The 14,600-nt window shown below is 40.2% G+C and overlaps 1 protein-coding gene across 1 annotated transcript; it reads left to right on the top strand.

The window, feature by feature from the left end:
- The first annotated feature begins 8,016 nt into the window (after window positions 1-8,016).
- On the top strand, window positions 8,017-12,268 carry LOC149149842 (uncharacterized). The gene is made up of 3 exons (XM_089442603.1): window positions 8,017-8,322; window positions 8,467-8,989; window positions 9,075-12,268. Exons 1-3 carry the CDS (start codon window positions 8,017-8,019, stop codon window positions 12,266-12,268), a joined length of 4,023 nt encoding a protein of 1,340 aa, XP_089298729.1.
- Window positions 12,269-14,600: the final 2,332 nt, after the last annotated feature.

The raw sequence follows: 14,600 nt of genomic DNA, 5'->3' as shown, positions 1-14,600 counted from the left end.
GACATGGATTGCTTTTTTCCAAATTCAAATGTTTTTTTGTGGATTGATTTGGATGTCATCCAATGGATGATAAACTCTTATGGTTGATCCTTGTGTTTTCTTGTGTTTAATTCTTGAATCCTATGTTTAATTCCTGAATCTTGTGTATTTGTTATGAATCAGCTTACAAAGAGATAGAAAAGATAGATCAATGACTTCAAAATTAGCCTCTTCGAGGGGGAAACCTCCTTTACATTACACAAATGAACAATTCTTGGATGATACAAATGACTAAACCTCCTTTCTATATATAGGATTCTAAGGGGTCACAATATAATCAAAGTCGACATAACAATAATAATATAAGGGCACAACAATAACAATAGTGGGCTTCTATGGGGCACACTAATAACAATATGGGGACAATAGGGGCACAATAATAACAATAAGGGCTACAATGACAATAGTAATGGGGGAATCACTAGTATTATAGGGACCTAACATGCCCCTCTCCTTCAAAAAAGTGTTGTCCTCAACACTTGAGTAGTTTTGGATGCTTCTGTATAAAATCATCATCCTCCCATGTGGAATCTTCAGTGGGTAAGTTCTTTCACTTGATGAGATACTCCGAAATTGATTGATTTCGTAGCTGTCAAGTTCTTACTTCTGTGACTGCTTCAGGTTCCAATATTATTTTTCCTTCCTCGTCAAATTCTAGCAATATTGTTTGAACTGAGATCTTGTCACCTATAACCTTCTTTAAACATGAAACATTGAAAACTGGGTTCACTCGGGAAGCTGCAGGAAGCTCCAATTTGTATGCCATAGTACCAATCTTTTGCAACACCTTGTATGGACCATAATACTTTGGTGATAATTTATTATCCTTCTTAGCTTGCTTGAGGGACATTTTTTTATATGGTTGTAGCCGTAGGAATACCCAGTCACCTACATCAAAAATTCTTTTGTTGTGATGTTGATATTCCTGTTGTTTCATTCTATTATGCGCCAAAGTGAGGTTATCCTTTAAGAGTTGGAGAACTTGTTGTTGATGCTCGATGTGATCTTCCACTGCTTGAACCTTAGAATTTTCTCTTAAATATGATGTGATGGATGATGGAAGATATCCATAAAGTGCCATAAATGGGGTCATTTTTGCTGCAATATGGAAGGAAGTGTTATACCATCATTCAGCCAGAGGCAACCATTTGACCCATTGTGTCTGTTTATCAAAGACAAAGCAACGAAGATATCCTTCCAAACATTTGTTACTATCTCAGTTTTCCCATAAGATTGAGGATGATAAGATGAGCTATGAGCTAGCTGAGTACCGAGACAAGAAAATAATTTTGTCCAAAATTTCCAGTGAAAATGGGATCTTTGCCGCTTACAATAATCTTTGGGTTTCCATGTAGTTTTTTAATTGTTTCCATAAATGCAGTAGAAACTGTAATGGATTTAAATGGAAGAGATAATGCACAAAAGTGTGCATACTTGGTAAGTTTGTCAACTACCACCATGATGACTCTCTTTCCTTCAGACTTGAGTAAACCTGTGATAAAATCCATTGAAACCTCCTCCCAATGTTGGCTTGGAATGGATAAAGGTTGTAATAGACTTGGGGTCTTAATTGTTTCAACTTTATTTTGTTTTCAAACCAAACATTCCACCACAAACTTTTGAATATCCGATTTAAGGTCATCCCAAAAAAATTCCTTCTTAACCGTGTGGTAAGTTTTTAAAAATCTTGAGTTCCCTCCTAAGGGAGAAGTGTGCAATTCCATAAGAATCTTTTGTTTGAGCTGGGAATTCTTACATAGGTATATGCGATTTTTGTACCATAACGAATCATTTTTACAACTAAATGTATCAGATGTATTGGGATCTTGTTGTATCTTTTGAATGAGTGCCCACACTTCTTTTTCATTCTTCCATTCATCCCTTGCTTCGTTTATCGAATCTGGTTGGATAATAGAAATGATGCAAAGCAATGCTTCCACATCTTCATCCTTTCTTGAGAGTGCATCTGCCACAACATTTTGCTTCCCTTTTTTGTAGATGATTTCAAAGTCATAACCCAACATATTTGTGACCCATTTTTGTTGCTCTTCTGAAGATAATCTTTGTTCTAAAAAGTATTTAAGACTATCATGATCCGTTTTTACCTTGAAGTGTCTTCCCATTATGTAGGATCGCCATTTCTTAAGTGCATGTAGTATTGCCAACATTTCCTTCTCATAAATAGCTTTGTGTAAATACTTTTCTTTGATTGGACGACTTTCAAAAGCAATGGGTCTTTCTTCTTGCATTAAAACAACACCAATTCCATTTCCTGAGGCATCACATTCCACAATAAAGGTTTTTGTGAAGTCCAGCATAGCTAAGATCGGTGCTTGGCACATTTCCTTTTTAAGATGTTCAAAGGCCTTTGTTGCTTCTAGAGTCCATGAAAATGCATATTTCTTCAATAATGTTGTTAGATGTGCTGCTATTCTCCCATAATTCTTAACAAACTTGCGATAATACCCTATCAACCCAAGAAATCCTCGCAGATGCTTTATGGATGTGGGGATTTCCCATTCCTTAATGGCTTTAATTTTGCTAGGGTCTACCTTAACACCTTCATGAGATACAATATGACCAAGATATTCCACGTCTTGTACTCCAAAGAAACATTTGGAGCTTTTTGCATATAATTGTTTCTCCTCCAATAGTTTGAGCACCCTGTCAACATGTTGAACATGATCCTTCCAAGACTTGTTGTAGATTAGTATATCATCAAAAAATACTAACACAATTTTCTAAGGAAGGGTTTGAAAATAGAATTCATCAAACCTTGAAATGTAGAAGGTGTGTTGGTAAGGCCAAAAGGCATGACCAAAAATTCATAATGACCCTCATGAGTTCTAAATGTTGTTTTCGGAATGTCTCTATTCTTCACTTTGATTTGATGATATCCTGAACGAAGGTCCAACTTGGTGAAGTAAATTGATACATGCAATTCATCCAATAATTCATCAATGACAGGAATGGGAAATTTATCTTTAATAGTGAGCTTGTTGAGCTCCCTATAACCTGGAAACATGCACCATGATCCTTCCTTCTTGTGCACCAATACTACTGGAGCAGAGAAAAAACTTTGATTAGGTTGAATTATACCATCCTCTAGCATTTTTGCAACCATATGTTCAATTTCACTCTTTTGGGCATAGGGATATCTGCAAGGCCTGATGTTTGGAGGAACACTTCCTGGAATCAAATGAATAGCATGATCATGATCACGAATAAGTGGGATGCCTTTGGGAGTCCCAAATACCTCGGAATGATTGTCCATGACTTTTTAGAGATCTAGAGAAATAGATGATTTCGATGTGGGAACCTCTAGTGAACATAATTGTGCAATTATGCCTCATTTTTATTTCTCTAGAAGCTTTGTCATTCTGTTAGAGCTGATTATCTTTCTCGGTTTCCTTGCAATACCCCTTAATTCAACTTCCTTTCCTTCCAAACAAAATTTCATGAAAATTTATTGAAAATTAAAAGCTATTGTATCCAAGGATTGTAGCCATTGGACTCTTAGTACAACATCAGCACCACCCATTGGAATGGAAAGCATTCGGCTATTCAATACATATTCTCCCATGGATAACTTGATATTATGGCACTTTCCAGAGCAATTTATGGCTCCTCCACTTGCAACCATCACTTGACACTCTAGTGTTGGATATAGGAAGCAAATCAATTCCTTGGTTATCTTACAATGAATAAAATTGTGGGTACTGCCCCAATCAATCAACAATATTACCTTTTTCTTCTTGATATGTCCTTCTATCTTGATAGTTTGAGGAGTGGTAATTTAGCAATGCATTACAAGATATGGTCGGATTCATTTCTTCTTTCTGTCGAGTTTTTTCCTGGTTATATCCTCTTCTTTTGATGTTTCTTATTCCTTTTCTTTCTCCTCTTCACAATCTATGTAAAATAATTTCTTCTCAGCACACTTATGACCTTTACTGTATTTGCTATCACAACTGTAACAAAGCACTTTTTCTCTTTTTTCTTCCAATTGTTGTGGTGTCAACCTTGTAGGTTATGGAAGGCTAGGGGAAACAACACTTCCATCTTTATAGTTGTGAGTGGTAGGCTTCTGTTATGAAACCAGCTCAAGAAAAGATAGAAAAGATAGATCAACGCCTTAGAATTCAGCCTTTTCGAAGGGGCAACCTCCTTTACATTACATAAATGAACAATTCTTGGATGATACAAATGAAAAGACCTCCTTTCTATATATAGGAGTCTAAGGGGTCATAACATAATCAAAGCCGACATAACGATAATAATGTAAGGACACACTAATAACAATAGTGGGCTTCTATGGGGCACATTAGTAACAATATGGGCACTACATGGGTACATCAATATAATAAGTGGGTTTTACTAATAACAATAAGGGGTTACACTAGTAGTATAGGGGCCTAACATGCCCCTCCTTCAAAAAGCGTTGTCCTCAACGCTTGAGTAGTTCTTGATGCTTCTGTATAAAATTCTTGTCCTCCCATGTGGAATCTTCAGCGGGTAAGTTCTTCCACTTGATGAGATACTCTGCAATTGATCGATTTCGTAGCTGTCGGGTTCTTGTTTCTGTGACTGCTCCAGGTTCCAATATGATTTTTCCTTCCTTTTCAATATCTGGCAATATTGTTTGAATTGGGATCTTTTGCAACTTTTGAATAAGTGGCCATACTTCTTTGTCCTTCTTTCATTCATCCCTTGCTTCATTTATCCAATCTGGTTGGATAATAGAAATAGCACAAAACAATGCTTCCACATCCTCATCCTTGAAGAGTCTTCCCATTCGGTAAGGTCGTCATTTTTTAAGTGCATGTACTATTGCCAACATTTCCTTCTCATAAATAGCTTGCTTTAGATGTAGCAGTAAAAATACCCAATCGCCTACATCAAAACATTTTTCACTATGATGTTGATCTACCTGTTATTTCATTTGATTTTGCACCGAAGTGGCGTTATCCTTTAAAAGTTGGAGAACTTGTTGTTGATGCTCGATGTGATCTTTCACTGCTTGAAGCTTTTTCTTCTTGATATGTCCTTCTATCTTGATACTTTGAGGAGTGGTAATTCTGACCAGTGAATTACAAGATATGGTTGGATTCATTTCTTCTTTCTTGATGTGATCTTTCACTTCTTGCACCTTTTTCTCCTTGATATGTCCTTCTATCTTGAGAGTTTGAGGAGTGGTCATTCTTGCCAATAGTTTACAAGATATGTTCTGATTCATTTCTTCTTTCTCTGGGGTCGGGTCCTGGCATATATCCTCTTCTTTTGATGTTTCTTGATCCTTTTCTTCCTCCTCTTCATACTCTATGTAAAATAATTTCTTCTCAGCACACTTATGACCTTTAGTGCATTTGCTATCACAATTGTAACAAAGCCCTTTTTCTCTTTTTTCTTTCAATTGTTGTGGTGTAACCCTTGTAGGTTATGGAAGGCTAGGAGAAACAACACGTCCATCTTTAAAGTTGTGAGGGTAGACTTCCTTGTTGCCATAATTTTACTTTCAAATATGTCACAAAGCCCTTTTACTCTTTCCAATTGTTGTGGTGTTGCTCTAAAGAAGGTGTTGCTCTTTGTATCCTCATAATGTGCTATCATTTCCTCCGTGAGAATTGACCACGTAACAAGTTGTTTACGAGAACAAAGCCCTTTATACCATAAAAATTGATCCGGTTCTAAATATGAAGATGCAATACATACCTTTTTTAACAGTGGTACATCATGTAGATCAAAATATTGCTCCATCTGAAGTATCCAATTTACCGGATCCTTGCCATCAAACTTCCTCATCTTACTTTTTCTTGATTTTAGGACCTCGATCTTGAAACGACTGTAACTCTGTACTTGCGGATATTTAAGTTCTAGAATTACTACCTGTAGTAGCCCTCTATGTCCTCTTTCCAATGCCACCAGTCTTATCCAAATTGGATTCTCCAAAAAAGAGTTATGCACAATCTCCCAAGATGACCTAATTATAGACCTTTCCAGAAGATCGAACTTGTATGAAGTGCCACGAGTCACTGTTTCGACCTTTGGATCTGAAACATGCATAAAAGAAACTATAGTCCGTCCTCTTTCTGTACCTTCTTACGAAATTTCAATCCAATCCCCAGAGAGAAAGTTATGACGATTTTCCCCAGGTCACCTGTTTTGAATGTAATTCAAGAGTCTGCAAAAAGACAAACTTCCTCAGATCATATCTCCGCAAATATCACTCGAAAGTCTCTGAAATTCGGACCCAAGTTTCAGCGCGATTTATTCTCAAATGGGTTTTTTTTGCGACTTCTGAAACGTCACAGAAAAAAAGTTATAGCGAAAATGCCACGATGACCTGTTTGGAGCAGCGAAACCCTAGAATCCAAAGCTCTGATACCAAATGTTATGAAACCAGCTCAAGAAAAGATAGAAAAGATAGATCAACGCCTTAGAATTCAGCCTCTTCGAGGGGGCAACCTCCTTTACATTACATAAATGAACAATTCTTGGATGATACAAATGAAAAGACCTCCTTTCTATATATAGGAGTCTAAGGGGTCATAACATAATCAGAGCCGACATAACGATAATAATGTAAGGGCACACTAATAACAATAGTGGGCTTCTAGTTTTAGATAGGATATCAATATATGACGCGCGCGCTCTGTAATGCGTTCTGCTAGGTCTGCGTCCAGCTGCCGCCGCCATGGCTGCTCCAGGGGGTGCGGAGCCCTCTCCCACCCCTCCGATTTCGCCAGCAGAAGCCTTCAGGAAGATACTTTCGCAGAGAGGAAAAAAACGAATGCAGCCTGAAGCCCCGAAGTTTATCAAAAAACTAGAAGAAATCCCAGAAATTGCTCTGCCAGAAGACCAAACAATCAAAATCGCCCTTGCCCTGGCTGACAGAGGTTTAGTAGGGCAGTTTATGGGTCGATGGCCAACAACAAAATCGACTGATGAATGGGTGCAAAGAAACTGGAGACCCCTGCTTCCAAACAATGTGATCAGCTACGCGGTTGGAAGGGGCTATTTCATCTTTGAATTCACTACCAAGGAAGACCGAGATCTGGTGTTCAGAAATGGCCCATATTTCATGGGAAACCAAGGTCTCTTTCTGAATAAATGGACACCCGACTTTGACCCCTCAGTCGATGTCCCAAAGGAGGTCCCTGTTTGGGTTCGGCTCCCCAATCTGCCAATACACTGTTGGAGCTATCAAGCACTGCAAAATATAGGAAATGGACTGGGAAGATTCATCGACAAAGCTGATAACAAGGGCCAATACACCTGCGCCAGAATATGCGTGGAAGTTGATCTAGAAGCTGGACTACCGGAAGCTATCAAGCTGTCAGTGGGAGATTGGCACCACTACCAGAAGCTGGACTACGAGCAACTTCCATTTAAATGCAGGATCTGCCATGAACACGGCCATTTTCAACGAAACTGCCCTAAAGCACCATCAGGGGACAAAGAGGAAGAAGAAGGATGGAAGGAAATAAAAAAGGGAAAGGTAGTCTCAAAGCCAAACGAGAAGAAGCAGACAGGACCAAAGGGAAATCCCCAGCCCAACGACAAAACCAAACCAGTCTCAAACGAAGGCCCACCCACAGCTGAAAAGGGGGAGGCCTCAGAGAAACATGAAGAAACTGAAGGTCAGCTGAAGAAAAGGAAAGATTCCGAAGAAGAATCAAATGCCCAACTAACCAAGGCAGATCAAGGGGGAAAAGCAGGCAATGACGAGCACATTAGTCTTGCCTCTGACTCAGGAGAAGAATCAGAAGAAAGAGAATCCGAATCAGACAGTTCACAAATCTCCCCTATCAAATCAACCAGGGGCCGAAAATCCAAGAAGAAACAAAGAGAGGAGAAAACCTACATGGATGTTCTCCAAGGTTCCCAGAAAACCCTCAAGGGAATGATGAATACCAGATCCGGGCGCAAGAATAACAAGGCTCCAAAAGGAGCCACTCCCCCCAACTCCAGTAAATAATGAAATACGTCTCCTGGAATTGCAAAGGATTAGGTAGCAGGCTGAAAGAAGAGGCCCTGAAAGACATTGTAAGGTTGCATATGCCTGAAATCTTTCTCATCCAGGAGACAAAGATGGAGGACACTCTTCTCCTCCAAACCAGCAAAACATTCTGGCGCAAAGGCCCTGGTAGAGCTGCCAGTGCTAGAGGTGCCTCTGGTGGGATCGCCTCCTTCTGGGACAGCTCCAAATACGACTTGATTCAAGAAGAAAGTTGCCAGCACTGGATTTTCACTCAGCTTCTTCACAAAGACTCTGGTCAACAAGTAAGTTTATTTAACCTTTATGCTCCAGTCTTGCCATCGGAGAAAAAAATTTGCTGGGACTCGCTCCAGTCCTTTCTTGTTTTGCACAATCCAGAAAATATCATTATTGCAGGGGATCTGAACGTTACTCTAGCTGCTGAAGAGAAAAAAGGTGGTTCACCTGTAAGGGACCCTGCCAGAGAATGGGTAGAAGACATCATGATCGGCTGGGATTTGGAGGACATCAAACCTTCAGCTGGGAAATACACTTGGTCTAATAAAAGATTAGGCCCCAGCCATATAGCTGCTCGCTTGGACAGATTCCTTGTCCAAACCTCCTTCCTCACTAGCGGACTAATGACCTCATCCAAAATTCTGCCCAACTGCACCTCTGATCACAAACCCATAAGTCTCGAGCTCTCCACGGATGGTTTTCTTGGACCCATTCCATTTAGATTTAGCCCATTATGGATTCAGCAAGAGGGGTTCAATGAGGTGGTTGCTGAAGTCTGGAACCGGAAAATTCAGGGATCCCCTTTCTTCATGTGGGAAGAAAAGTTGCGGGCTCTTAAGAGAAGGCTCAAGGAGTGGGCTAAAGCTTTGAAAACACCTGCTGCCATGAGAAAAGAGTCTATAGAAAATCTTGCTGCCCTCCAATCTTCAATGGAGAATTCAGTTATTACCCAAAGTCTGCTCCAAAAAGAAGTTGAGTTACAAAAAGCCCTTCATAAAGCCAGTAGGGACGAAGAGGAGTATTGGAGACAAAAATCTAGAAATTTATGGTTACAAGCCGGCGACAAATAGTTTCTTCCACAAGCATGCCGAAGCTCGAAAGCAATACAAAAATGTTTCAGAAATCCGATTCCAAGATACAGTGGTTAATGATTTTGAAGGCATCAAGAGAGCAGCATTCTCCTTTTATAAAGATCTCTATTCAGCTCCTGATGACCAGCCTATAGATCCCCAAGCATATCCGTATAATCTAATCCCCTTCTGTGTGCATGACCCTGTCAATAATATGCTGACTGCCCCGATCAGCATGGACGAGCTCAAGAAAGCCTTGGATTGCATGGAACCGGATAAAGCGCCAGGGCCTGATGGGTTCACTGCTAGGTTCTTTCAGTCTTGCTGGTCAATTATCAACAAAGACCTTCTGAGAATGGTAAGGAAGTCCCAATTATGCGCTAAGATAGGAGGCAGCACCAATTCAGCCTTCCTGGCATTGCTTCCGAAAGAAAAAGGAGCTTCAGATTTCAGTAGATTTCGCCCCATTTCGTTGTGCAATACTAGCTATAAACTGATTACCAAAATAATATCCATTCGCCTCAAGAATATTTTACCGGACATCATACCGGAGAACCAAGGAGGCTTCATCAAAGGGAGAAAGATACTGGATAATATTGTGCTGGTTCAAGAGGCAGTTCATTCAAGTGGCCAGAGAAAAGAGAAAGGAATGGTAATAAAACTCGATTTGGCTAATGCCTTTGATAGGGTGAGGCATGACTTCCTGTTTGCTGTTATGACAAAAATGGGCTTCTCAACAAAATTCACAAATTGGGTGAAAGCCTGCATTGCCTCTCCTTGGATTGCCCCGCTGGTAAATGGAAGATCAACTGAATTTTTTACAGCCTCCAGGGGATTAAGACAAGGCTGTCCGCTGTCCCCACTTCTCTATGCTATACAAGCCTCAGTGCTGAGTTTCCAGCTCGACTACTGTCAGCAAATCCAAATTCTGCCAGGTCTCAGAATGGTGCAAAATGTCAAAGAAATAAACCATGCTCAATTTGCCGACGATACTCTGCTTCTAGGTGGAGCGAGAATTAATTCGGCCAGTTCTTTCAAAAAGGAACTGGACATCTATAAGGAAGCATCCGGCAGCAAGATTAACTATTCAAAAAGCACAATCTATGGCTGGAATTGCTCAGCTAAAAATCTTGCTGACATAGCTAGGCTACTTGAAATGAAAATCTGTCAGGACTGGGAATCATTCAAATATCTTGGGATCCCAATTTTCAGATCCATCCCCAAAGTTTCCCATTGGATGCCCCTTTTGGACAAGCTTAAACTTAGAATTCATGCCTGGGGAGCCTCCTGGCTGAACACTGCTGGGAAAATTATCCTTATAAAATCTGTCTTAACAAGCATGCCTCTGTTTCAGCACTCCATTCTCCTTGCTCCCAAAACCTTTCTCGGTAAAATGGATGGTATGCTGAGGAGATTCCTGTGGGAAGGGGGGAAAAACAATGAAAGAAGGCTTCATTTAGTAAATTGGGATACCATTAAGAGACCATTCATAGAAGGAGGTCTGCAAATGAGAGACTTGGCTGCCCAAAATCTCGCTCTTGGCTCAAAAATTTTGTGGAATATTGTGGCAGGGAAAATAAGCTGGAGCAAGAAAGTGTTGTGGAAGAAATACTTTCAAGGTCAACGTTTGAGATGTTTGGATCTTCCTCCAAAAAACTCCAAAGGTTCCCCAATATCCAAGCTTTGTATCGCGGCTCTGGACAACTTCAGCCCCAACCTCTACTGGATCCCAGGTAATGGGAAAAAAATAAGAATTTGGAATGATCAGATTCTTGGAGACCAGCCACTACATCATATAAAAGGCCTGGCAAATATTAAACTATGGCTGCATTCCAACAACAAGGAAACACTTTGGGACATATCCAACTGGACGGAGGATGCTGACAGAAGATGGGACAACTGGAATCTTGGAGAGGTACCACACCATTTGCAATCTGAAGCTTCTTTACTGTTAGACAATCTGCAAGGAAAATCTCCATTGTCAGCAACAGCCAAGGACAAAAGAGGGTGGGGCTCCCATACTGGTTCCTTCTCGGTTGCTGAAGGATACAAAAGTTTAATTGTTGTCCCGAATGTTCCTCCAGACCCAACGCAATGGAAATTCATATGGAGCTTTCCTTCTCTCCCAAAAATAGACTTCTTCTGTTGGACTCTTGCTCATAACAGTATTCTCACAGGAGACAACCTGAGAAAACGGGGAATGGAAGGGCCTTCCAGATGCCCATTATGTATATCAGAGGAAGAAACAGTTGATCACCTGTTGCTGCTGTGCCCCTTTGCCAAGGCAGTCTGGAAAGGGGTTCTGAGTTCAAGGGCGGACAAGATTGAGCTACCAAGAAATGTGCCATCCCTGCTCCACGAGTGGGCCAAGCTATCTTCACACTGCACCAATAAAAAAAACCTTCTTAAGACTGCTTGGATGTGGACCCCTAAATACATCTGCTGGAAGTTATGGCTGGAAAGGAATAACAGAATCTTCAGAGGAGAAATCTGCACTTCAAACAACGTAATATCCAAAATTAAAGCTTTATTGGGAGAGACTTTGGAAGCTAAGCCAGCCTTAAGGAATGAAGCAAAGTTGGACAATGAGGAGGAGCTGTGGCTGAAAGATATCGCTCCGAATAATCAACCCATCCCTACTACTCCAACCACTTGCCATGCTAAGTGGGAAATTCGCCTGGAAGAACAGGAATTTCTAAAGTGGAGATCGGCACTAGATGACCATTGTCTATTCTTCGACGGGGCCTCTAAAGGCAATCCAGGAGCTGCGGGTGGAGGTGGAGTTCTGCTGAATCCCGATGGTTCTACTTTACTCAAGTATCATTGGGGTCTGGGAATCGAATCAAATAATAGAGCTGAGGCTCTAGCTTTGTGGCAGGGGCTGACTCTAGCTCTAAAACGGAATATTCAAACACTGACGGTCTTCGGAGACTCTCGGCTCATCATTCAAGCAATGAACTCTCCCTCGAATCTGTTGCAGATCCACTTAGGCCGAATTCTCAAGAAAATAAGACCCATGCTGGCTAAGTTTCGGAAAATCTCCTTCTTCCACATTATGAGGCAGCTAAATTCTCAAGCTGATTCGGAAGCCAATCTTGGCTCAGCCAGAAGCCAAAGAACCCTATCAGTCAACTTGGAGGAATCTCTCTGCATCATCCCATAATTGGATTAACCAGGAATTCTGTTATTTATGATGTTTTGGGGATCAGCTACTGAACCAGCTATCTCAGAAACCCTTCAGGCTCCTTCAGGCCTTCGCTGTTCTAGCTACAGGAATCAGTTACACCAAGCTCCAAGGACAGGCAACTAAGAAATGTTAGATGCATTGGATTCTCTGTTTCTGGCTGGCCCTATACACTCTGTTCCAAGCAGGATCCGGCTTGAGCGTTGTGTGTTTGATTGTTTAAGGTAGAAATAAAAGAGTTTTCACTGGTTCCCCAACCTCATTTCTGAAGTAAACCAAGAATGACAGCAAAAAGTCTGGACCTTTTCCGTCTTTTAACTCTCAAGCTTGTGGAGACTGGTAGCAGCATAACCCTTTCTAGGCTCTTCGTTTAACTACAGAAAGATGATCTAGTGTCAGGCTACTCCATACCCACCGGTGCCATCGACTCGCCTCCTTCAAAGGGAAATATGAAATTAGCATTAGCGCAAGCTGATCCTTGCATTGTACCTGTTAGTGCACCGATTTTTGTTAACGACAGCAAGTTGTTATCCCAGGGAAAAGGCAAAAATCGTCCTTAACCTGTGGATTACAGTTGAAAACCATAGTTGAAAAATCAAGGCGCTGGAAGGTTTAGATTGAAGATCAGAGATGGAAGATGACATTCAAATCCCCAAGTTGATTGAAGATCAGAGATGGAAGACGGCATTCAAATCCCCAAGTTGAAATAGCTCAGATCCGAAATGTCCCACTGGCAACAGAGATAGAGGACGGCTTCTCACTTCCCAGGTTGAAGAAAGGCAAACTCAGATTTCTACCAGAGACAACAGGTAAAATCCAAAGTTTGTGAGGACAAACGATCCGCAATCGATGTAAAGAACCCTTAGGCAGAGACTCTGCGTTTCTACTCCACAAAAGGCGACTCTGTGTCAAAGAATGCCCATGGATCCATTGGGTAACATGAACTCAGAGAGAAAAGAAATTGAGGAATTTATTCCACTGTAAAAAGCATGCGGTAGGTGTTTTGCCGCCTTTTAAAAAAAAAAAAACTAACCGTTAAAGTCAAATAAAAAAAACAATAGTGGGCTTCTATGGGGCACATTAGTAAAAATATGGGCACTACATGGGTACATCAATATAATAAGTGGGTTTTACTAATAACAATAAGGGGTTACACTAGTAGTATAGGGGCCTATCAGCTTCCTGGTTGCCATAATTTTGCTTTCCATTTTTCTTGCCAACCTAAATGCCTTCTCCAATGAATCAGGTTCCCAAAGGTGAACCTCATGTTGGATGTTATCCTTTAAAGTCCCTATGAACACATCAATCCTATGCTCCTCTGGAATATCTTTTACCCTTATATTCAATTTTTGGAATTCCTCAATCTGCTCCATCATTGAACCCTTTTATTTGAGATTTATCAATTGTCTAAAAAAGGTGTTTCTTTTTGTATCTTCATAATGTGCTATCATTTCTTCCGTAAAAATTTCCTAAGTGACAATTTGTTTACGAGAGCAAGCACATCGATACCATACAAATTGATTTGGTTCCAAATATAAAGTTTAAATGCGTATCTTTTGTGTGTTTTTCACATTATGGAGATCAAAATATTGCTCCATTTGGAGTATCCATGTTACGGGATCCTTGCCATCAAAATTCCTCATATTGATCTTTGGAACATGGTGGGTCTTCAATCCAACATTAGAGTCTATGAAATCATGATTAACATTTATTTTTTTCTCATCATGTGTTTCCTTTACTACCCTTTCACCATTAGTAAACATTTCTTGTAGCAACTTTGTCAAATCCGTCTTCAAAACTTCCATCTTAGCTTCCATGTCATTCATCTTAGGTTCCATGTCTTTCTTTAAACCATCTATCTTAGGTTCCATGCCTTTCTTTAAACCATCCATCTTAGCTTCCATGTCTTTCTTTAAACCATCCATCTTATATTCTACAATAACCATATTAGCTTCCACATCTTTCTTTAAACGATCCATCTTAGCTTATGTTAGTTTTTGTGAGAATGAATTTTGTTTCACTTGGTCTCATAATTTTGATATATCATGTTGCATTTCTTCCTCTTCTTCATGAGTCATGCTAGAGATTTCAGGTTTCTTACTAGGTGTTTCCATTTTGTTTCTTCAGACATCAATTAATGATAATTATGCTTCACTATGCCCTTTGAAGTCCTTCAAACTATTTTTTCAAACCAAACTTATGCAAAAATTTAAAAAAACTACACACCTTTTTCCACTTTGTAGGAGCTCGATGTTGAATCTGATGTATCTCTTCAATTTAGGATCTCCAAGTTCTAAAATTTTGAAATGTG

Source organism: Pinus tabuliformis, chromosome 9, assembly GCF_031772625.1.
Source record: "Pinus tabuliformis cultivar Carrire ecotype Pingquan chromosome 9, CPIR1, whole genome shotgun sequence".
Classification (NCBI taxonomy): Eukaryota; Viridiplantae; Streptophyta; class Pinopsida; order Pinales; family Pinaceae; genus Pinus; species Pinus tabuliformis.
This window is presented reverse-complemented; position numbering and strand designations above follow the sequence as displayed.